Here is a 25,827-nt window from a genome sequence, read left to right as displayed (position 1 = left end):
CTGTCAAGTTTGAAAGATTATTTTTAGCTAAGACAGGAACACACCCAATCATAACTTAAACTTCAAAGTGACAAAGAATTCATCCTGCCCCTATCTGATGTTATGCTAGGAAGGAAGATGTCCTACGAGCTCCCATTATTTTGTACCTTCTGCAGAATGTAGCCCTTATTGCAGAACTATGGTCACGCATTTCATTCGTTAGTGAATTATTAAACTAAACATACAAGTTAAAAAAATGCAGTGAGTACACTAAATTCACTTTGTGTTATTTACACCACAGAGAAATCTTAGAATTCTGTTCACAGCATGTTGATTCACTTAGGGGATGAGAAACTGAGTGGGCTTTATCCTCAGTTGTGTAAACATTCCTGAATGCAATAGCTACTTCAGAGCTCAGAAAAGAGAGAGAGAGATGATGCCTGTTTTAAAAAAAGAAAGAAGAAACATTTCCATTCTGAGTCAGGAATGTGGAAGCTTCAAATTCAAGAGGAGTTCTCTTTTCAAAAGAAAAGTCACAGAAGCAAATGGCTTCCAAGTATAATTTGCATAACTTTTGTTTCTAATGTGAAATGTCAGCTGCAGAGAAAGAAAATAAAAAAATGAAATCAGACTTCATCCAAAGTCCTTCAACTACATTTGCCTTTTCTTTCCCCTATCAAATGTGAAAAAAAATGTGCAATCTTTAAAGTTATTGTTGTAATAGATCAAAGAATGTGAACTATAGTCTACAGAAAAAGCACAGAAGTTCTAAACTTCTTCCCCAATGTGATTCATGCACACAAAAGATACAGGACTTGAACAATTTGCATATATCTTCAGGGAGTACACAGAAATCTACAGCCCTCCTTTCTCACACCAATAGGGAGAGCAAATCCCTATTCAGTCTGAAATACAAAACAGGCAATGAAGAAGTGAGAATTTACATGTGCTAAAAACTTGAGTTGGATTCCTACCACTTTATTCTGCTAATTTGAGGAAAATATACATAGTCTCCATCATCAGAAGTACGGGCATTTGTGGCAAAAGCAAAAGGAGCCTGAGAGCTGGCATGTCCAGCCCAAGATTCCCTCTGAGCACTGACTGCTCTTCAGACTGGTTGTGCAAAAGGCTGACAGCATCTGTCTATACTGAGCAGTGCAGCAGTGGATAGCCTGGCATGCTTCCAACCTTGTTTTTTTTCAATGATAGCGTTGCGGTGGGAAGTGAGGGAGGGTCAACGAAACACAAAGCTGGACTGATGTGGCAGTTCTTCAGAATAAGTCTAGAGTAATGCTCAAGTCTGTCCCAGACACAGCAAAACAAAATTGACCTTCACAGGGTTTGTTTCTGCTATCCAAACCAGTGTCTTTGTGTAGCTCTTTCCTTTTGAAAAGCTGTCTGCACATATTAGCCACTAATATCCTGTGTTCCAGTTTCATTCAATGTAATCGTGATCAAGTTTCACAGGGTTTCCTTACTTAAAGAGGTGTTGTGAAGATAACAGTCACAAGAAAGCCTGCCAATTCTGCACAGAGAACTAGAGGAAATTTTGCAAGCAAAACAAGAAATCTTCTTCAAGGCATGATTGGGAAAGAGCACACTGCATACAAAATAGGAGGTTGCACATGGAATGCAAGGATCAAAGCTCAATGTAAACAGCTGCTTTATTTGCTACTACTACTGCCCAGTTACTTAGATGTCTTGGTCCCAGTCATGCAAAGAATAGCAACCTTTCTTCATATACACATACAAAAATGTCTACACAAAACATGTGCTATTGCTGTTTCTTTCACTGGAAGGAAATAGCATTCTTCACAAAGTAAAAAGTACTTCAGTTAAGTAACAGCTTTAAAGCACTTCAAAAAACGAGACAACTTTAGTTATGTAACTTCTTTAAGTATTTTCTCTTATGTTATGAACACTCAAAACTTTCATAAAGCACCAGAAACTTCAGACATGCAAGAACTGCTAGCTTTGCCTTTCAAAGACTTGAAAAGAAAAAGTAGCTTTAAAATGAACTGTCTTGCTCCAAAAAGAACACCACTTTTCCTTGGTGAAAACAGGAGTGCCTTGAGAATGGACAGAATCTTCCCTTTTTGACCAATGAAGCAAAGATAAACACCAGAAATACTTGCAATTCTGCATGCAAGTTTTTTCTACATCTGCAATAGGCTATTTTGGCTGTAGCATTTATAAACTCTAATTATTTTGTGCATTAAATACCATAAATATCCCTGTTGATTTGAGATCTCTGAGGGTTTCAACATACAGCTGCACTTCACTTGGTTGAGAGGACATTCTGGGAAGACAACTTGTACACCAATGCAATTCACGGGCAATTATTATTTATGGATAAAACAGGGATGCTAACAGCTTTTGTCTGTGCCATAGTTCAATTTTGTGTCTGTGTACCTATGCACAAGCTTACCTCTGTAGGAGAGAGGAAGAACATTTACATATGGATCACTTCAAAGGCAAATGAACAATCCTTTAGCTTCATGAGAAAGGAACTTTGTAGTCCCTTTACAAAACACAAAATAACTTTGCAAGCAAAAAAAAAGTGCAATTACTCCAGACAACTTTTTCCTTGAAGACAAAACACAAGATTAATAGAAACACTCTCTTTATGAGTAAGCCCTATCTCCAAATTAGTTTAACCTACTTTATACAGCACTAAGCATTTCTACATTTTGTGCATGCTTTCAGGGTTCTGTTGATAGCTACATCTGCACAGGTATTTTGTTTTACTGACATGCACACAATGCACATTGTTTAGCCCATCAGAAAGAGAAGAATGAGTACTGAAGAGTAAGACAGAGATCATAAAAAGACAATCATGCAAGTTACAATCACCTACCTGTACTAGTGCGATATGTGCCTGTGTGTGCTGGTTGCAGAGGGTCCCCCTGACTCTGGCTGAGACTCCTCATAGGGGGCTTCTGATAAACTCTGTCTTCGTAAATAGGATCTATATGATGTTCTGGAGACTGCAGTGCCCTTAACTCGGAGCCAAGGTGGCTGTGCTGGCTGCTGTAAGATGCCCGAGACCCAGCTGCAAATAGATTTATAAGAGACATTTAAGACAGAGGAAAAACAAATGACAAGCACAGACTGATTTAATAAAGTTTGCTTGAAAGCAGCAGTTCAAAAACAACAAAGTTCTCAATATACAAACAGCATGCAACAGTGGCAGCAGCTCACTTCGGTTCACTTAAGTTCCATCATCCAGCTGCCCACATCTACTGCAAAGCCTATTTTCTTTCAAGGAAATAAAATTTTAGAGACATATTCTGAAAGACCACTAAAAATCTTCCACAGAGATTGGGGTGAGGAGGAGCTGTGAGATTCAGGAATGCCCTAAGCCCAAATGCGACCACAGAAGAATCGGGAAGGAGGAGAAGGATGAGAGTCAGAGTCAGAACTGGCTTCATGTGTTAGGCCCATATCTTAAGATCCAATCACAAAATAAGTTAAAGTTGATGAACAGACGTAGTTGCATGAAGGCTGATCTTTTTGCTGCTTCACTGGATGTACACTAGAACAGTTGAGACTTATCAACATTTTGCCCTCCACCACTGAAAAAAAAACTACTGCTACATCTTTCTACAACTTAAATCCTCTGAGGATGAAGAAATGAAACGTGCCATTTGGAAACAATATTGCAAGGATACAACACTTCTTCCCTCTCTAATAACTAAATCAATTGGAATTGCCTTAAAATATTTTCTTTTTGTACTATTAAAAGATTTTTTAATCATGATACTAAAAATGAAACTTGGATACATTTCTAGCTGTGATTATTAGTCTTGTCAGTTGACTCGCTTCATCACATTATGAGCTTTGGTACTTCAGTTCTGCAGTCTATTTGCAAGATTCCCAAGGATAGTCAAGAGGAAGGCATAAAAACATTATGCATTTCAAAGGCAAGAAGTAGGCAACTATGCAAGCAACACTTGACAAAGCAGGGCCTTACACCACAACGTGATAATGTGCTATTTAAATGTGCAGAAAAGCAATCAGAGATGTAACTATCACATCCCTTGCTGATACTCCTGCGAGATTAAAATCCTGGACGTAGGCTTCTACTAGCTCAGCTTGGGCTGCACAGATAAGCTGTGTAGCCATGCCTACTGGAATTCGCTACCACATTCATTTTATTTACACAGGTTTTGTGGCACACACACTAAATATTTAGAAAATGCAAAGCAAATATATAAAGTGATATATAGTACCAGTACAGGACAGAAATGAAAAAGATGCACAAAATTACTTAAATCTCATTAACACTGTCTGGAGGAAAATAATTTCTTCCATTTCCTTCCTTCTAATCAGCTTGCATCACATTCAGGTTTTCCTCCAAGGTTCTCAACATACATTAACGCTTTAAGTGGAATATCCTATTTGCATATTTTCCCTTTAAATATTTTTCAGACTGATCTGCCGTTAGCACACTACTGCAAGTTATTCTCTTGTTCCCCTTATTGGAAAGAATCTCAAAAGATATATTTTACCTAGAACTACTAGGATTATCCAGGAAGTTGATATTACTCTTAAAGGAGTAAGTTCCACATGGTCCACATTTTCAAATGCTCTTTAGTCCTGCATCCAAGAATCATAAGAAAGGCTCACATTGGAAGAGACCTCAAAGTCCACCCAGTCCCAACCCCCTGCTGTGGGCAGAGCTGCCACCCATCAGATCAGGCTGCCTAGGGTCCCATCCAACCTGGCCTTGGACACCTCCAAGGATGGGGCACCCACAGCTTCTATGGGCAGCCTGTTCCAAGGCCTCATCACCCTCTGAGTTAAAAAAAACAAAACAAAAAAACACAAAACTCCTCCTAATATCTAATCTTCCCTCTTTCAATTTTAACAATTACCCCTTGCTCTATCATTACCCGCCCACGTGAAAAGTCAGTCTTCCTCCTGCTCATCAGCTCCCTTCAAGTACTGGAAGGCCACAATGAGCTCTTCCTGGAGCCTCCTTTTCTCCAAGCTAAACAAGCCCAACTGCCTTTCTTCATAGGAGAGGTGTTCCAGCCCTCTGATCATCTCTGTGGCCCTCCTCTGGACCCACACCAACAGCTCCATGTCCTTCGTGTGCTGGAAGCCTCAAGCTTGGACATAGTATTCTAGATGGGTCCTGCATCTTGGTGACTGATTCTCAGAACAGCCCCACCGAAGCCTACCATTCTTCAGAGTGGCCTAAAATACAGCCCACAGTGATAACATTCAAAGTTCACTGCATATTTGATTCAGCCAGTAATTACTGAAAATATATAGGAAAAAAAATGAGGGCAACATTCCAATGGTTCAGCAGCACATCAACAAAACAGACTTGTTACAAAATAAAGAATTACACCTCGTTCCATAGGAAGAACAAGCCTTTTGTCCATTTACAAAGTAATAACGCTCTCTGGAGCAACAGATTTTCCTTTTAATTCTGCTTCCAGTGAACGGAAAGATTTTCTCCCTATTGAACTTCATGGCAGTATAAGCTAAATATTAACACGCTCTCATTACGCTCGTCTTCTGCTCAGGTAGCCTTAATTCAAATCTCTACCAATCATCCTAAATATGCAAGTGCCAAATACCAGTATTTATTTATTTTTTTTTAAAGCAGTGGTTTATTTGATTACTGCACATGCCATTAGAACTAGAACACTGGTGGACTAAACAGTAACAGTATGTATAACTGGAGAAGCTTCTTGACCTGAACACATTATAGATCAACCAAACAAAACAAAGAAGATGGGATAAACAGAAAACAAAAACTAATATTACTCATCCATTCTACTTAAACATTTCAGGAAGACAAAGATTTCAACGGATATTTAAAATACTGTTATTTCACAAACATAGCTTTAATTTCTGGGATTTGACAGTGGTTATCAGAACATGAATCATTCCAGTATTACTCCTTTCATATCACGAGACTGGTAATGAAATGGTTACTTTTATCATCTTGTTGGACGGTTTCATGGATTTTTCCTTAAACATACTGCTTATCACCTTCAAAGAAGCTACAACTCAATGTGCACACGTCTAAGTAGCTTTTGTGTTAAACATTTGTTAACTCAGAGAACAACAAAACCTACTCTATAAGTAGATAGGTACTTTTTAAAGGTAAGTCCCTTAAACATGTTTAATTCCAAGCATAATCTGATGCTTTTCTATAGGTTTTGCTAAGCAATTTCAATGCACAATTTCCAGATAGTAAGGCATCAATACTTAAATACAAAATACTGGCATACTTTAAAGTTCTTAAATTTTGTTAGTAAATAAATAGATAAAAAGATGAAACACCAAAATCACTTTCAGTGTTTCTATTAAGTAACTACTTCAAAAGCTGGAATAGCTACTTCTGTCGTCAAGTAAAGTCTCTTTTCTATTGATATTACAATACTTACACATTTATGTATCTACACTTACGAGCAACAGATTTTACGGGACGTTTTAAGTATTACAATAACTAACTGTAATGCAATAGAAAGCACAGCAATGACAGCAGAATAGCAGAGCCCTAGGCCGCAGCAAGTGAAGATTTGCTCAGATGCAACAGCCACAAACACAGAAATAAAGGAAAAAAAGCTGCTTCCCTTTAGGAGGCCCCAGGTACACAGGGATATCCAGCAAGAAACTCTTGCTTCCACTGCCAACCCTTAAATGAGGTCTGGGAAGGCGTGGATCCTGGCTCCACCCCTTCCAGTCACTCAGGTGCATTGCATGCACCTGAGCTCCCCTGGGTTGGCCCTGCCTTTCCACCAGGTGTTCAATCACTGCTTCAAGCTGTAACTTAGCATTTCTGCTACACTAACCAAAAGCTATGGGGAGAGAGTAGACTGTTACATCTGCTGCTAATGCCAAAGATCACATTGATAACTTCAGAAAAACTAACATACAATTACAGCTGAAATCAACTGTACGTTTGCAGACTTGTAGGTTTTTATATTAAAGAAAATGAAAGGCTGTGTAATGGACTTCAGACAACTGTGTCCCATCTCATCTATACACTCAGCCCTTCTCTATCATATTGTGCTGTTATTATGGAAGACATTGGAAAGATGGTTAGAATAATTGATCAAAACCAAGGCTATGAACTCAGGAGAATTGATGCCACTGAGAAAAGGACAGGGATAGCATGACTTCTGCCTGCACCTCTAGTTGAGCAGCAAATGGCTACATCCTTTACAGCCTGATGCTGTCGGCTGATCTGTACTGTTTGCGTCAAACAACTTGCATTAATGCAGTCTAAAGCTCACAGAGGTCCTGAGAAGCAACAAGGTCAGAATGGAAAAGCAGCGATCAATATACTACCAGGAAGTAATAAATACGGGATTACCAGGCCCATTACTATTCTCACAGTCAAGGAGGGTCACTGCTCACACAAATTGCTTCCCTGAACCTAAAGCTATCATGAAGGCACTGCATACTCCAAACTGTAGTTGCCCAAGACCTGTTCTCACCAACCACCATGCCTCCACTCTGTCACTCTGAGTTTCTAGAAACCACAGGCCACGCACATCTCTCTCATATCGGTAGAATCATACAATCACCAAGGCATGAAAAGACCTACAAGATCATCCACTCCAACCGTCCACCTACCGCCATTAGTTCTCACTAAACCATGTCCCTCAACACAAAGTCTAAACGTACCTTGAAAACCTCCAGGGTCAGTGACTAATTCCCCCTCCTTGGCCAGTCCACACCAATTAGTAATACCATTTTGCTCTTGCGAGACTGCAGGACATCAAGTCCATTCAAGACAGGTCTACATACAAATTCAAGGATAACTAATTATTAAATCTACAGTTCGGCAAGCTATTAATTACAGATGATGCATTTAGTGTGAGAGTAGGCACAAAATTCTTATAATCACATTTCTGAAGAAACGGTTCTTTTTCTCCCTTCTAGATTAACAAAAAAAAAAAAAAAAAAAAAAAAAAAAAAAAAAAGAAAAGCACTGAGAAGAAGAAAACTTGTCTGAGGGCTGAAGAAACTACCGTTAACTCCTAAGCAGTCAAACAGTTTAATCTTTAGTTTGAAAAAAGGTTGAGGAATTATTTGATTGCAAAGCTGGAGGTGCATCACAGCAGAAAGTATGGAGACTAAATGGGTCTAAAAGAGGTGCAAGAGAAAACAGAGAGAAAGCAGACAGGACAGGTTGAAATCCAAACAGGGTACATTTGTTTTTAAAACAGAAATTAATTAACTGTAAGAACAAAGCACACAGAAAGAGTCTTCTCTGCTTTCTGAAGTCTCCAAAATAAGACTGACTAAAGACTCCTACATCCAAGGGAGATAACAGAAACCAGGAAGAGTCCAATCCTATCTAGTGGATTAAAGAGAATCTCTACTCTTTATTTTTAAGAAAAGCCACACTAGATGAAGAATTTCCATATTATTCAGTGGTATGGGAAAATGGTTGAGTCCTAGGAAAATGTTTTTGGGGCTCTTTATTTTGAACAAAGTCTCATTTTCCAGTAGAAGAAAAATACTGTAATCAGACAAATGTAACATGAGAGAATGTACAAAATAAGCCCCAATTTCTTTTTCAGACTTTGTCACGGAAATAAATACAATAGACACATTTAAATGACATTGGTAATCCGACAGTTTATATTGATACAGTAAACTGCTACATTGGCAGCATTTTTCATTTTAGTAAGTTAGAGTCATTAAAGCTATTCAAATTAATGGATACACAAGCATTTATATATGCGTTAGAATGGCTTTTATTTGTGCCCTTTGTGGCAGCCTTAAAGAGTCACCCTGCCTTGCTGAAGCCCTAAGGAACCCTGTGAATTCATGGTACTCTGAGCAGCTCTAAGTGCAAGAGCATACAGGACTGCCCTCCTCGTCAGGACTTCAGAGCTCATTAGAATTATCAAATACCCAAATGACAACAACATGAAGAAAACTGTCCAGATTTGGCTGGATAAACTATTCAGCCCCTCATTTTAAAATCTACCATCACAAAACAGTCATCAGTGGCCCTGCTAAAGCAGCTTCCTTATGTCTGTGACACAGGAATATCACTAATGAGATGCAAGTTGAGAAAACTCGATGTCCATTATATTACAATAAGAAACAATTACCAGTAATGTGTTTATACCAGTTAACCTAATTTGACTATAACACAACTCCACTCATTTCAACACGTTTTATCTCTGGTTACATCAGGCTCCAAGTATCAAACTCAGATTTGGAACACACTACAATGTAATGCACTCAGGAGATTTGATTTCTTAACAAAGAGGATTGACCACCCACAACTGCCTGTATAGATTTTTCATTTGAAATGTAATGACAACATTGCTCATGTAATTTGTGATGAGTTTTTCTTAGATTACAAGTCAAAAAACACAAAAAGCCACCCACACAATGGTAACACTGTAATAAGACAGCAATGGGACTAGAGGCACAGAAACTACAAGGGAAGCACAGCATTTTTTGTGTGCTTTTCAGAGGATACAAAGAAGTGAAGTGAGGCACAGCTTCATTACAAAAATGCAATATGGGAGAAAGAGGATATAAACAGCAGGATTTCTGCTCTGAACTTATATGTAAGGAGACATTTTAAAGCCACTAAACTGGCTTAGTTTACCTGTAAAGAAACTAATGTGAAGCCAGGTGCAAAATTAGAGAGAACTGATGGAAGAGGAGGGGAAAGAAATCAAACATCTGTAACAAGAATTCTGGTAACATACTGACCTTTTTTGCCAGAAACGTATGCAGAAACCTCTCCAAAGTGCTTGTTTGATAACATGCATCTTCTCCTTATACCATCGGAAAAGAACAGTACGATCTACAACAAATGCTACTGATCAAGAAATAAACTCAGAAAGCAAGTCTATGTCAGTACAACCTGATGAAAAGCAAAATACCAAAGAAAATGTCTCTAACCCAAGTGCTGAAAGTGAATGCAAATCATCAAGAGGTGACAGATGGTTACATTAACCAGTAAGACGTGACAGGCCATATGGCAGGACCAGCTAATGCATACCTCGAGTGCATCAGTTTGCGCCCCCAGCACACCAACGATCTGCACTAACAAACCAAAATAGTCTCTGGAGTGAATTCCTTTTAATTCGAGTTGAGCTTTTTCTTAATGTTTTCTCATCTGTTTAAGTTTTATAAACACACTATATATACACCAATTTAGGTATCATGGTTTTTTGTTCTTGTTCAGTTTTCATTCAAATATTGAAATAAAGATTAAGGAAAGGAATTTCAGAACTAAACTAATTTTTATCTTTATACTCTTTTTCCCATTCTTCTTACACTCCTCTGTTCATAACTCAGGACTCTTCACACAAATAAAGGAGATAAATCATTTATTTGAGTTATCACATGGGATGCCTTTTGACTCACATCTAACACTGGGTCTCCAGAAATAACATGAAGTGTTACTTTTGCATCTGTGGTCCATATTAGTTGTTTTGTGATCACCTCTCCTAAAAGTCCCAAGACTGCAAGAACATCCTTGCTTCACTTGTCAGTATCTTAGACAGCTTTTCTTCAGGCTTTCTATTTAAAAGATTGAAGTGCAATACAATGATCGGTCAGGGCTTTTCCTTGTAAACTATCACTGCACTGACAAACCTATTAGCAGTTTCACGTTCAGGAGTGTAGTTCACACCCTGGAAATTCCCAGACACAATTTGTCTGCTAACCAGATTACAGGTCTTAGGAAAGTATCCTGAAAAGAGATTGTCTCGGGCTGCTTAAGGGGCACTGCAAACCCACCTCAGACCTAAGGTTAGCACTTCTCACATCACTGCTAAAAATAAAGGAAGGAAGCAAAAAAAAAAAAAAAAATTGTTTTAAGTGCAAGAAAGTTTAATATGTCTATGTAAGAGTTTTTAGGATAAATCTTATCCAATTTAAACTAGTTTTTAAACAAAATGTTGAAACCAATTACATTCCTAAGTGTATTTAAAAGAGAAACAAAGAGAAATACTTTCTTCAGTTTTCCATGTTTACTTTTCAGTCACGCAATGTGTTTTTGCTGATAAGTTATGGTTATCAATTATTTTAATTCCGCAGTGGTACAAGTCTAGGAAAACAACAAAATAACCCGAACGAAACATTTTTGTTTCCTCACAAGCATTCTTTTTCCTGCAACTGTCCTCATTCTGTTGAAAAGCATTCACCTGCTTAAAACATTTTATCAAAAATAAATTGTTAGTGGAAGAAGAGTAGTGTGACTGGGAGCAAAGAGATAAGAGGCAAAGATAGCCAGGAAGAAACAGCAGATTAAATGTGACAGACAAGTTCAGGGAGATAATTCCCATTTCATTTCTGATCTAGGGAACTGTCACTGACGAAAGAACAAAAAAACTAAAACTCCCCCAAACGAACCACTACCACACAGCAACAACTCGCCTTCAACGCCGCAGAAAGCGAAAGATAAAAATCATATATTTAAACTACGAACTGAATGATCACATCGGGTGTGAACCATGACAGGCCCAACCGTTATCACCTCTTTGTCAGGCACTGCCAACCAGAAGCAGAGCAACAATCCTGCAATCCCTGGTGCCAGGCCTGCCCTCTTGGCTGGTGCTCCCGGCTGCACAAGGGGAGACACTAGTACACCTCAGCAGCAGTAGCGCAGGCCGCACGCCCCCACATCCACGGACCTTTGCTGGGCTGGAGACCACTTCCAGCAGCCAGGGCGATTTACTAAAAAGGCACCGTTGCCTCCACCAAGGCAAACTGGGCATTACTCCAGTGATGGGTGCCCATGAAAACTTTGTTTGCTGGTTGTGCAACAACATGGAAAAGCACAGCCCCTAAAAAACCCAGCAGCTCATAGCCCTTCCCTGAAACAAACAGCAGCTCAGCCAGCCTTCAGTGAGTGAGCTCCCTCAGCAGAGTAGGGTGCGTAGCAGGGAGCCAACTGGAACAGACATCTAGCACTTAAACCAAACAGGACAGGGAAGCCTCAAACTGGCACTGAAAATGTGTGAATTAATGAATGCACTTTGCAGAAGACTAATTCTCAAAGTGAAAATGGTTCTTGTGTTAACACTTTGAGAAGGGTAATGACAGAAAACAAAACTCACTGGGGGTAATGAGGCATCAAAGTCTATCCAACTGCAACAGTCCTTCACTGGCCTTTGCTGGGCAACGTTGTTTTGCGATCTAACCATAGTGGCACTCCTGCCTGCCCTCAGTTTCAGCAGGTAGTCTTCCTACTAACAGTGAAGATGCACATAAACTGTTCCAATGAATCTTGACCACACATTCATCTTTAAAAAGGTTGCTTTTCTGTTGAATATTGCACATACTTCTTTGGGAAATGTGACATTCCAGACTCTGATACACAGTTGAAATCCAAGACACCACATTTGGGGTTTGCTCACAAAAAGAATTATGTTTGCAACTTATGTTCTGTAATTCCTTTTAGAACGAGATTGCACATTATTAGATGTGTGAACAATATTAACTTTTGGAGATTTTATCTGTAACACTTTGTACTCAAACTTGCATTTCACCAAGAGAATGGAAGAAAGCATCAGATAGCATTGTTCTTTTGTGTCAAGTCATCTCTGATAGAATATTAAGCACTTTCTCCTCCCAGTGGCTTTCTCCTCCTCGGTAAGCATTTGTTAATTCACAAAGACCCCAGGTGTAGGTGTGTGACACTCCAAGGGAAACAGGTCTATTATCTTTGTCTTTTTTTCAACCTCATTCAAGAAAGGGAATATTCCTTGGATATTCTGTAATACACTACATACTCATCAGGTTTTCATCATCCGCCTGAGACTCATTGCATTAAAAATATAAGTAAAACAATGGAGGTTTTACTAAATATATCAATTTCAATAAAATCTAACTAAATTTTTAGTTATGCCTCTAAAACACGCAGACCACTGATCATCCACTTTTCCAGTTACGGCTTTTTGTTCAATTGACTGTTATAGTATTATTCAAGCTGTTTTTAGGTTGTTCCCATTACATGTGCATTGAGACCTCTGCTAGAACACTTAATAGTAATCTCCTATTATTAAAATCATTATAATCTACCACAGTTCTAACAAGTCTGCTCTGAATAAAAGAAATGCCAAATGTAGAGACAAAGAAAAGCAATACTGCTGCCACTGAGACCATGAAGGGCTTAAGGACTTAAGCAAAGGTTATATTGGAGTAATTATTGCACAGTTCCTATCATAACGTTCTTTTTTATTCCATTATGTTTATTAACATGGCAGCAAGAATAGTAAGCTTTTAGTATCTAACTTCCAGGAAGTGAAAAAAAAATTCTTACATAAATACGCCTGTAGTAAGCAGCAAATAAAAAAAGGAAATGTATGGTTATAGATTTTTTTTTGAGTAACTTATTTAAAACAAACAAAAAAAAGACCAAAAAAACCCACCAACCCAAACACGAAAAGCCCAGCAGAGCAGACTATACAGTGTGTCATTAATCTCACAGATTCAGATTATCCCTAAAAGCATAGAAGGAAAAGGACCGAGCTACAAGAGTCCTGTCACTCAATTAGAATGTAAGCTACATAGGTTGTTTCAAAAGTAATGCCCCCTATTTATTTGCATGGAAACTACAACAGATACAAAGCACACAATAACCTTATCTCATAGAGCAAATTCTCAGCTACAAAACACTATTGTTCAGTGGAGTCACCACCATTAGCTATGCATTTTCACCAGCAATGAACAAGAGCTGGCGTGTCATGCTCATAAAAATCTGTACCAGTGGAGGTGACCCACTGTTGCCACTGTTGGAACGCACTACCCACTGCCTCACTGCACTCACATCCACTGTTTGGTCTCCATAAATGTTCACCAAGCAGTGATGAATGTCAGTGGGTGCCATTTTTTTGCATGGGAGAATTCAGTGACACACCTTCGCTTCATCTGCACTTCCATGACAGATGCCATTCTGTCAGACTGCCCCTCTGCTGCCATCCATCACACAGCAACAGAATGGAATGGGATATTGGTGGAAAGGTTCAGCCCCTAGTGCCATACCACCAACACCCTCCTCTGATGTTGTGGGTCAAAAATATTAAATAGGAGGCATTAATTTTGGAGCAGCCCTCATAAAAAGAAATGGCCATGACAAATGCTGAAAGGGAAAAATGGTGACAGAAGGTCACCAGCAAAAGAAAGGTAGACCTAAGCTAAGAAATACAAGAAATGCTCTCATGATAGTTAAGAACAATAGTTTGCAAGAAACTGCTGGAGCAGTTCAGCTTCAAGGAGGACTTTAACAGCAGTTTCAATTAGAATGACAAGATGCACTGCAGTCCAAAGGTGACAAATACTTTATGGATTTTGAACCGCCCTGTAATTAGTTCCTGATTATTTATAAATGTAAATTAATGTCATTTGCATATCAAATGGTTACCTCATCTGTGAAACCAATACTTCCAAGATCACATGACTGGCTGAAGACATTTGCATCAAGGTTGGTCTGATTTTACAAAAGCAGCCTGAAACCGCCTGCAGACAGGGAAAAGCAGTGACACGCATCACAATCTTGACACGCTTCAGAGAAAAAGAGACGTTGGACTAAGACAGTAATTCTTGAATTCCCAGATGCTCAGGACAGGATCCTAAGCAGGACAGGACACAAATTAGATCACTTTGAAGTAGACTGTTACGCTCAGCATTAGCTTCAGATTCTTGTCAAATGCAGCTCAAGGTACAACAAAGGATGACATGAACAAGACAAGAACTCCAACTTCAGACTGAAAGAAATGCACAACTTTGATGTGCTTGTTCAGAAACCAGAAAAGTGCAATCATGACTTGAGAGCCACTCTAATGTAGTTACCAGTTTCAACTTTTCAAGGGAAAACTGAAGAGCATTAGATAACACAAAGATCCTGAATATACACCAAATGCATCACAGCTGGCTAGTGAAAGACCTAAAAGCAAAGCCTGCTGTGTGAAAACATGTCACTAATGTGTTACTTTTTGCCTCCGCCCCCTCCATGATCAGATGCTACCTCCCCAAGAGCTATCAGACGCTTGATTTTGCCTTTGAAAAAGGGCTGGGAAATCCTTCATCAAATTACTAATTCTTGCCAGGATTCACCAGCAGCCCCCATTTACAAATTGTATCTGTATAAGCTAGGAGACTTTCTTAAGGAAAGAGGGAAACACAATGTCCGTTCTTCGCACACCAAGCTTCTTAATTTTTTGAAAATTCAAACAAATTAGTTCAGAAAAGGTCTGGAAAGAGTCTTTCCTGAGTGCAGAGGGTCACAGTTCTGTACAGCTCCCCGTATAAAATCCTAACCATGCCTAACACTCACAGTTTTGCCTGTTACAAGATGAGACTGTATTCCTAAGATATGTGTTTGAGATTTACTGTAGTCAAACAGGTCACTCAGGTCTTTCCCCACTCTTCTTTTTAGCCAAAGATCCCTAATTTGTAACTAGCTATTAATTGCACTATTAGCTCAACTCCTTTTCTAATCTGGGCAGTTCTTTCTACACAAGATTTATCTTTCTCTGTTCAGAAAACGCTTCCTAATATCACATTATCCAGAAGTTTCCTTGGCATACTTCTGGGTCCTGTGCCAAGATAATATATTGAAAAAATACTTTTCAAGTGGCCAGAAGAGTTCCTCTTGTGGAATGTTATTAGTCACATCCTTCCTTTCCACTAATTTTATCTTCAAAAAGACAAACTGAGAATTCTCCCTTGACCAGGTCCTCATCCAACTCCATTCTTGCAAGAATATCCATCTTCTCTAGCTTAACTAAATATTTCCCAAGTGGCACTACTGAAAATGCGTACTCACAGTTCTGATAGGAAACAGAAAGACATCACATATAACATAAGAAAAGATCAGTGAGCAGGTCATTCTAGCACAATCTGGCTTTGGTGAGCTCATGTTGCAAATTACCCCATTAACCATTTACCTTCCAGTCTTGTATTATTCTCTCCATCAGCTTTTGTCATAATGACCAACAAAGCGCTCCGACTGGCTGGTCTATAGCTGTTCTTTATCTTTGTCCTCTTTTTCTTCAGCACAACTTAGCCCCCAGCACAAGGGCTGCCTCCCTCCCCTTCCAAATATCCAAAGGAATCCAATTTACCCTCCTTTGAAACCACACTCCCAGGCCTTCAGAACAAAGCCTTTGAAGAGCTTCTGGCACCTTTTGGTGAGCCGACTTAAATCTATCTGTATCCCTGCTGAACTGCAGGATGCTGAGGTGAGTGGTGGGGGAAGGACCCTATGGAGCAGGTTCCTTGTACTTTCTTGACACAGGAAACCTGCCCCAGCATCAGAGAGCCAGAGCTCTTTCCCCGTCTTTGCTTTCCACCCAGACAGCACAGTTTAAGCCCATCGCTAGCTCTAGTCCTAAAATCAAAAGGTTTTACTGCCCAAGAGCAGCACAGCTGGCCACCTGATAAAAGAACTGGGCTCCCAGCTGGGTAGGAGAAGGAGGCTAAGAGGCCATAAAGTAAGATACAGACATACACTATGTAAGAGAGAAATATGAGAAAGTGTGTCCAAAAATTTCCTCAGATAAAATGAGAGTTGCCTTAGATTCACAGCTACTTGTATTGAAACTAATATGGCACTTTTCTATTCTTCACTTTCACACTACAAGTTGCTACTTGATGCACTTGTTAATAAAATCTATGTCATCCAACTGGCAGTTTCATATGCCATGCCTTATAATTGTAAGATTAGTCATCACTTGGTCCTCCTGATTTCAGAATATTAAATGCTGACTTTTGCTTCTACCCACTTATGATAATAAACAGTTCCATGAATTCATTATCATTAGACTATCTTCTTCTGCCCTATGTAATACCATTTTTGCTGAAGACAAAAACTATCCTGTCTGCTCTGGGTCTACACCTAGGCAATCAAGTTCGATCCTAGTACTACAGCAAAATTGATCTCATCTCCACAGCTGCTCACAGGGAGAATTTGGTCCAACATAGTTTCTGTCAGCCACCACTGACAAGTCCTGTGAACACTTTGCATCTCAGCATGGGCGTACAGACACTTTCCCACCCATGCTTTAGCTTTAAATAAAGGGAACCTTCCTCATTTCCCCAACTTGCACTCTTCCTACCACAATTAACCACTTTACTTTTGGTCAAAAGCACTGCACTGCTTTAAAACTGCTGTGTGCATAGCAGAACCAAAAGCTGTTAGATAGCCCAACTGAAGAGCGGTTACTTTGCACACTGGTTCTGCACTGACTTCCCAAATCCCAACTACTCTGCCTACTGCAGGCAATGTATGTGCCACAACAACCAGAAATTATGATTCCCATCATGATAAGAGTCTTCTCCCTTCCCTTGAGTATACGGAGAGCACAAGAGACTAAGGATTTCAGCTCCTGTTTACAGAGGCTTTCACAAAAAAACATTTCCAGGCTATTGCATAATGCTTCACAATGGGATTTCAGACCATGAGGAAGCTACAGCTTGCACTTGTGCATCGGAAGCTACAGCTTGCACTTGTGCATCCTTGGTCCAGTGCACAAGCAAGGTAAACAAAATCCAATTTACATCACATAGTACAGGCACTTCCACTGATGCCACAAAACCTGAGCATCAGAAATTGAAGTTCTCGTTGCCTAATGCTCCTTACCCCATGTAACAGCACTCCTTTCTATTCTAAGCAGAAAAGCCAAGGCCAAGGAGACTTGGGAGGGCCCAGAGTCACACACCTGTCAGCTGGAGGGGCAACCAGCTACACACAGGCAACATTCAGGCCTGAGGGACATAGCAGTAGTAGGACAGGCACAGGCAAGACAGCCCTATCAGCATGCCTTCAAGAGCCAACCATTGGGACCTATCACAGTCCATGATACTCTAACTATTTCATGTAATCTCAAGCCTGAAAAAAATAATACAGATGAACATAAGCAAGAAAAGGCTTTATGATTTAAGAGTGTCAATACCAGCTAATGTCTTTTCCTAAACAAAAGTTCCAAGGTTTCCAAAGCACTGTTCTTCAACTTAATATATTCTGTGGGATTTCAGTAGCAAAAAAAAATATGGACAAGAGGATTCCCGATCCTTTGATGAAGCAGCTCTCAGCTACGGACACTGACTTCTCTGCTAGCTTTTTGCCAAGCAATTCATACATTTCTTTTCAGGAGGTATACAAGCATAGACTGTTGAAACTTTACTTTGACACCTAAGAAATTTCTCCAAGTGGCTTGTGCGCTTATGAGCAGCCCTGGAATCCAGCATTCTAAGTATTACTGCTGAAGTTCAAGACCAGAGGCCAGAAACTGCATACCAGATTGTACGGTTACAAGCAACAGCAAAGGCCTTGGCAGCACTGGTCTGAAGTGCCTTTGATATTGCATTCACCTAAAAATCCAGAAACAGCCACTGACACACAGTTTCCCACATTTACCCAAACTACTGCAATTTTGTGCCAGTTGGATCTGTTTTCAACAATGCTGTAAACTGGTTTTCTTTGCCTAGGAGCTTGTTACCTTACAATAATTACCCTTTGAAAGACCATCAGGAAGATCAGTTAAATGATTTACCGTACAAAGAAAAGGAAGCCAAGGGAAAGGTTTTGACCAGGATGCAAATTGAGACATCTGCAGTGTTTACTCACACAGGAAGTCAAAGATCAAGCTCATTGGCTCAAAGACATACCCATGTAGATGGAGCCTCCTTACTTGGTTCTGTCAATTATCCCTCTCCTAAATTCCGTTTAAGACAGATCTGAAAGATGCAGAAGCAAAAACCATGGCAATATGAAGATATTTAAAAGACATCTACCTTACGTCCTCTGCTTTATTACTGAAGACTCCCCCTTTAAGATGCCTTCTCTAAGGAGGACTTGAGCATTCTGGCAAATGTTCTAATTGAAACAATTGATAACTTAATTATCACTGAAGGAATAGGTGGAACCAGAACTAGTGGCAAGGCAAGGAAAAGCAAAGTGAACACTGAGATGTGTATTTGTATCAGCTGCGAGTCCAGCATCAGCACTTCTATCCTCCAGGTTACAATCAGAAGAAAACTGGTGCCTGAAATGCTATTAGATACCTCAAAATACTATTTTATTCTGTTTTCTTGTCCGAAAGAAAGAATCTCAAAACAAACAAAGAGTAGAAGGAGGAAAAAAAATTCCAGCTGTCCAAGAACGAAAGGCCATTAACAATGTGTAAAGGCACTGAGAGGCAGATACAGGAATTTTCCAGCTAATAAAAACAAACAGAACCTATAAAAAAATCAATAGAAGACTGTTTTGATTAAAATTAATGAAGTAATTTTGTTCTCCCTATAAAAGAAATACAGGATTCTGTAAAAATAAAATAAATATATTTAAGGGAAACAGTTGAGTGTCCTTTCCGTTATCATCAATCGAACTGATAGCCCAAGTCTCACCGTTTAAGTTAATAACAGAAAATCCAAATATTTTCCTTCCTTACTTGTCCAAAGAAGACTGCTTAATTAGCTCAGCCCTATGTCTCAAAAGGATGATTTAAAAGCACTAGCAACACTTCATTCTGGGTGATGTAGATCCCCTTATGCTTAACACTGGGGTTAATGTTTTGCTTGCGCCTTCACTATTTGCAATGCTCTGTTCAAAAGCTGAATGATGATGCATGCCATGAAGGCTTGCCTACATATGTGAACACTGGCAGTCAAAAAATAAAATTTGTACTTGCATGAAGTTTAAATTCCTTGAAGAGGCTGATGGCAACTCGGCTCAGCACTAACATTGGTTCTAATACTAACTGCTGAAAGAGCTGTTTCTTCCCCATGTAGAGGCATGAAAGAAGAGGGTGGATGCATGTAGGCTCACAAGCATTAATATGGCCATTCTAGCACAAAGGCACAGCAGTGTGATTTTGTGAGAATTTGTAACACTACGATAGATTTTTTTTTTCCATTAAGATGGCAACGATCTAATGATATAATGATGATCTGGTATTTTGATGCAATTGAAAGAAAAACTAAATCCATGCCAAGTGGTAGTATCAGTTATCCCATACGCAGTCACATAAGCTGATCTGTTCTGTGTTTGTACGATCACAACCCAAAACGTTAGAACTTGTCAACACTCACCAACAAACAGCAGTCCTGCCATAAACAGGAAACCAGGTTCAACATGTCATATGCAATGAAAAGCATACAGAAGGAAAAAGGTCAAAGGAGGGGTCCCAGAAAAGAGCAAGAGGAGCGAGACAAGGCAGATGAAGGAGCAGAAGGAATCAGTTAAGACCCCGATAAACTTACAGCTCTTTGCACTATAAAGACTGAAAAGCATATTTTTTATATTAACTCGTGCCACATTTTTCTAAGTCAGCAATATCACAATATTGTAACGTTAATACCACACACAGAGAGTTCTGTCTCAGAATGACTTCTCTGTCTTACTTTACATAGATTGGAAAGAAGATTCTGCTTGCAAGTGGGAAACTGAGCACTGAAGTTTTTTTTATAAGTGGTATGAGGAGTGTAAACAGCATATTCCAGCTCTTGCTTTAACGTTACATTTCATAATGACACAAAGAATGGCTGCATAAGGTTCTTACCACCTAATATCACACAAAGTGATTCACATCAACACGCATTTCTTAAACCTAACCTTTCTGTACAGCTGAGAGATTATGAGGCAATCTTCAAACACATCAGAGGGCTGGAGCACCTCCCCTACGGGGACAGGCTGAGAGAGCTGGGGCCCTTCAGCCTGGAGAAGAGAAGGCTCTAAGGAGACCTTATAGCGGCCTTCCAGTACCTGAAGGGGGCCTACAAGAAACCTGGGGAAGGACTTTTTATAAGAGCATGTAGTGACAGGATGAGGGGAAGTGGTTTTAAACTGGAAGAGAGTAGATTTAGACTAGATATTTGGAAGAAATTCTTTAATGTGAGGGTGGTGAGACACTGGAACAGGTTGCCCAGAGAAGCTGTGGATGCTCCCACCTTGGAAGCATTCAAGGCCAGGCTGGATGGGGCTTTGAGCAACCTGGTTTAGTGGGAGGTGTCCCTGCCTATAGCAGGGGGGTTGGAACTAGATGATCTTAAAGGTCCCTTCCAATCCAAACCATTGTATGATTCTATGATTCTCTGTGTTTTCCTTCTAGCTTTTAAGAGCCGTTTGTAATAAAGCAATGCCTAGAACCATCTTCCATTCTCACAGGTGTCCCTAGTCTTCCCTAGGAGGAACGAAAAGGCAGAGTGGCTCTGCAAAACCAGGGCTGCTCCCCATCACATAACCCGAGGCACAAACTACCTCAGCAGCATCCTTTTACTGCCTCCTTTCCCTGTGGTCTTAAGCAAACATCTTGGATTGTGCGTATGATTTTTGCCAACAGGAGATGCTCCAGAGGAATATGCAAAGTGGGTAGCTGTGCAATGCTCAGAAAAAGCATACCCATGTTTTTGCTGCCTCCTGTCCTGCACAGCCCTTTTTCCAGGCAAGGTTGTCCAACTGGCACCAAGCAGCACTCAGCAGCTCGGCCCACATGTGGTACTGGCAAAAAAGGAAGGTATTACAAAGATGATTAGCGGCTTGGAGCATCTCCCATACGAGCGAAGCCTGAGAGACATGGGTCTGTTCAGCCTGGAGAAGACTGAGAGGGGATCTCATTACTGTTTATAAATATCTAAAGTGCGGGAGTGAAGTGGATGGGGCCAGGGTCTTTTCAGTGGCATGCAGCAACAGATCAAGGGGTAACAGCCAAAAACTGCAACACGGGAAGTTCCAAACAAACATGAGGAAGAATTTTTTTTGTTGTGAGAGTGACAGAGCAGTGGAACAGGCTGCCCAGAGAGGCTGTGGAGTCTCCTGCCCTGGAGATATTCAACACCCACCTGGACGCTTTCCTGGGCAATCCTGTGTAGGGAACCTGCTTTAGCAGGGGAATGGACTAGATGATCCCCAGACTTCCCTTCCAACGCCTACGAGTCTGTGATTCTGTCATTTATAGACTGGGCTTCTTGAATGCACAACACTCCTTGAACTGTCGTCTGAGTTAAGTGTAGGAGCAGGACAGATCAGACAGCTACAGCCAGAACTCAACTGCAGTTCCTAGCAACGAAGCAGCCAGACCAAGAATAAGCCCAGCAAAGGTACTGTCACAAGAACCACCACGTACACACAAATGCGTGTACACTTGGCAGCGGTAACAGTTCAAGTATAACTGGACTGAAATCCATTTCAGAGGATGTTTCTAAGGTAATTTGGTTAAAACTGATTTATTGCACTCTTTTGCATGTCTTATTTTAAATTCAAGATGCAGTCTAAAAATTACCTTTTTATAATTTCTAGTTTTTTTATAACCTAGTTTGTAGGAAATTATTATAAATGACGCTATCTCTTCAGTCAAGTCTTACACAGTTTCAGTTTCGAGCAATCTATGTTTGCGCTGAACATTTTCAACTACAATTTTAAGCAATGTTAATCACATCTGAAGGTCTTCTCTGCTAATCATCTCACCCTGGCACTGATACCATTCTGTTCAGCACCTTGAGACACAGCTCTGCTCATGAACCAGACAGCTCCTACACAGATTTCTAACACCGGGCAAAAAAACAAATGCATTATTTGTATTTCCAGTAATTACTACAAATATTTTTCTCCCTGTTATAAAAAAAGGATGACTTTTGAGTAACATCACCCCTGCAATGACACATACATACCAATGAAACTTCGCATTAATCACTGTAGGCAAACCATTAATCAGTGCAATGTGGCAACTACACCCCACTCCTCCTCCTCTCCGAAAGAAAAACTATCTTCGGGTGCAGTGAACAAGCAACAAAAAATCCCATTTATGGAGTACCAGCTTTTGAACGTACAATTGTTTGCTCTCATCGGTTTCTAATCCAATGATTGGAAAACTCCCGCAACAACACAGCACGCCTACAGTTCAAATACAAAACCTGCTTTGAGTAAAAACACCTATAGAAACAAAGAGACAACACAGTAACGAATTCTGCCTTAGTAGTACCCCTAACATCTGATCCCGGCTAACTCTAAAGCATACATTAATTTTAAGCCTCTAAGTAACCCATTGACTTCAGCGCATCCAGCAGAAGTCTAGAAGATTAGTCAAGCACTTAACACTGCTAGCAGATGTCTAACTCCCTGAATGGCTGGGAGGCCACAATGAACAGGCTACAGAATGTTAATGGAAAATAATGGAAGCCAGTACACAAGAGGGAACTTTTGCAAAAGAATGGGTCATGTGATCGAGATCCTTCCAAGGACTTACTTTAGAGGAGTGGGGAAAAAAACAACAGAAACAGAAACTGTGGGGGAAAAAAACAACAGAAACAAAAACCAAACAACACATTACTTAGTAAAACACTATTGCTTCCACTGTTGTTTCTTCTTTTTCTTTTTAAAGCAGCAATACTATTTCTGCATGTTTATCACTCAGAAATTACTTGTAGGATTTTCCGTTTGTTACAAAACAGGACACTGAGATTTCTGCATAAGTTAAAAGCAAATCCCTACAACATACAGCAACTCAAACTCATGACATGTGTTCTAACTGGCATAACATTTGGCAAAGTTTGTGTTGCTTTGCAAATGTACTACCAAGTTCAGATGCTCAATCACTGTTCCCTACCCCAGATTAAGATCCAAAATACATCCCCAATCTCCTGAATGCATCTGTCCATACGCTTTTCTCTCACCCAACCTCTCCATCAGTCACAAGCCACTCCTCTCAATAGGTCCTGAAGAGAAGGAGGGAGGGAAGTACCTATGCAAGCTGCAAGAGGGAGCAGAAGTCTACCAAGAGCTTTCATTCAAAGGCAACGTAACTTTTATACAAACTTACATAGAAAGCCCTGTTATAAGTGCATGTATGACCACGATTTGCCAAATGGCCAAAACCAGACCAAATCCCTGTTGTGGCTTATGTCTAGCATAGGACAAACAGCTTCTGTAGCGCTGAGGCACTTCAGACACATTATGGTGGCTCTTTAAGCCCTGTAGAGCAAGTTTCATTCCAAGCAGCATCACAGGGTTAATGCTGCAAAGCTACAAAAGATGCATTCTAAAAAGAAAGACCCAATACAATATAAACCCCACTGCTAAAAGTAAATGGAGGGAAATAGGGACTGCACCTGTTAGGAACTTCCATAACCCAAGACTTATCTCCGAGAACACAGATAAGTAAAACCGGGGGAATACTGGCACTGTGTATCCACAGGTGTATAAATTCCTTATTGTACTCTCCTTCGTTCTGTTTACACTGACAGTTCCCTCCACACCTATTTAAGACTCAAACAACTCTTGCTATAGCAGGAAGTTGGAAAACTCCCGAAAACACAAAGTCTGAAGGAATTCTACATCTTCATTTTTCCCTAGAAAGGGGTTATTTAATACTTGCGGCCAGCAGCACCTGGCAAGAAGTTACACAAATATAACAGCTATATAAAACACTTCAAGAAGTCGTTTGAGAAGGGCGTAATGAATACTTGACAACAAGAGAGATCAAACTGTGCTGAGATCTCTGCTTTGGCATCATTCAGAGACACTGTCTTCTTACACATTCTGAACTTCAAAAATAGCGTTACATATTTAAAAAAAGTTTTCCAATCCTCCTTCAGCTTTTAAGTAGGGAAAAAAACAATAAACAGTTCTTACAAGGAGATAAATCAAAACTACACTTCATTACCTGCCCCTTTAACCTGTATTTTTTGGAATCTTGTAGTGCAACTGTGTCCCATGCAAACAGCCGCTGGAGGTGGGGGAAGGGATGGGTGACAGAGGGAAGAGGTTTTAACTCTGGTACAAAACTTGTGTACCTGCCTGCTAAACACAGCCCAACTCCTTAATGCATCCTATTTATCTCCACATCTATTTATGTCACACGGGAGAACATATGAGCATAGCAGCTGTTACTATAGCAATGAAACTGGAAATTTTGAGAACACAAAAATCCACCACCGAAGGATGCTCGGAGTGGCAGAGATGGCTCAGGGAACAGGGAGCCGGCGCCTCGCTTCTGGGGTCTGCGCGAAGTCCGTGGTTACCGCGGAATTACATCTGGTCTAGCTCCCTCAGTCGCACACGGAGCCCAAGGAGCGCTGCCGACGCCTCAGCACAGTTCCGTGCCCAGAAGTTTCTGCCGAGCGCTCCCGAACTCTCCCGATGCCCACACCGCGGGCAGCGCTCCGCGGGCGGCTCCCGGCAGCGGAGGGCTCTCGCAGCGGCACATCACCCCCGGAGCCGCGGCCGCGGCTCATCCACCGCCCCGAGCCGCTCCTTCCCCCGCGACGGGAGACCCGAGGCGCCCGAGGACGGGGCTGCGGGCAGCGAGACACCCTGCCCTCCCCCCCCGCCGCCCCGCTCCGCCCGGCCCCGGCCCCCCGCCCCACTTACCTGCGAGGGAGCCGGGCCTCTGCAGGGTGGCGGTGGCGTACAGCTCCTGGGAGTGCTTGCTGTACTGCTCGGCAGCGTGAACCAGCCGCTTGGTGGGCGACAGAGTGGCGTAAGTGCCGATGGTGGAGCTTAACTGGTGGATAGGAGAGGAGGAAATGTTAGACTGGACGGTGGGCGGGGAGGTCACTCGGATGGGGGACGGCGACAGTCCCGCCGAGGAGACGACGATGTTGATGGGCGAGCTGGTGCTGTAGGACTTGGCCAGGCGGCTGGGGGACTGCTTCGGGGAGGAGAGGCGCTGCGCGCCGGCGTAGGCGGCGCCCTCGGCGGCGGAGCCGGCCCGCGGCAGCTTGGTGGGGGAGCCGCCGGGCTGCATGGGCAGCGGGGAGCTCACCCGCTGCGCCGGCAGCGTGGAGCTGGCGTAGTAGAGCGCGGCGGCGTGCTGGGGCTCGGGCAGGTGGAAGGCGCTGCCATGGCTGGGCGCGAAGGGCTCCCGCGGCTGCGGGGCGGCGGGCGGCGGCGGCTCCGGG

At 41.2% G+C, this 25,827-nt stretch overlaps 1 protein-coding gene and 1 long non-coding RNA gene across 14 annotated transcripts in view; one reads left to right on the top strand and one right to left on the bottom strand.

The window, feature by feature from the left end:
* The window catches only part of CTNND2 (catenin delta 2), a 629,078-nt gene that overhangs the window by 243,869 nt on the left and 359,382 nt on the right, over positions 1 to 25,827 (bottom strand). For all 13 annotated transcript variants that reach the window (XR_002434978.1, XM_021386174.1, XM_021386172.1 and 10 more), the window contains 2 exons: positions 25,298 to 25,430; positions 2,837 to 3,031 (listed from right to left, as the gene is read on the bottom strand). Coding sequence is in view for 12 of the 13 variants with exons in the window: in XM_021386174.1 (XP_021241849.1) it covers positions 2,837 to 3,031; positions 25,298 to 25,430 (328 nt within the window). In the remaining variant the exon portion in view is untranslated. The remainder of the gene's footprint in view (positions 1 to 2,836; positions 3,032 to 25,297; positions 25,431 to 25,827) is intronic.
* LOC110393376 overlaps positions 25,305 to 25,827 on the top strand; it is a 3,102-nt gene continuing 2,579 nt past the window's right edge. Inside the window, exon 1 of the long non-coding RNA XR_002434979.1 lies at positions 25,305 to 25,406. This is a non-coding gene — a long non-coding RNA (uncharacterized LOC110393376). The remainder of the gene's footprint in view (positions 25,407 to 25,827) is intronic.

The sequence above is a fragment of the Numida meleagris genome, chromosome 2 (assembly GCF_002078875.1).
Source record: "Numida meleagris isolate 19003 breed g44 Domestic line chromosome 2, NumMel1.0, whole genome shotgun sequence".
Taxonomy (NCBI): domain Eukaryota; kingdom Metazoa; phylum Chordata; class Aves; order Galliformes; family Numididae; genus Numida; species Numida meleagris.
Note: the sequence above shows the minus strand (reverse complement) of the source record. Positions and strands in the feature narration are given on the sequence as shown.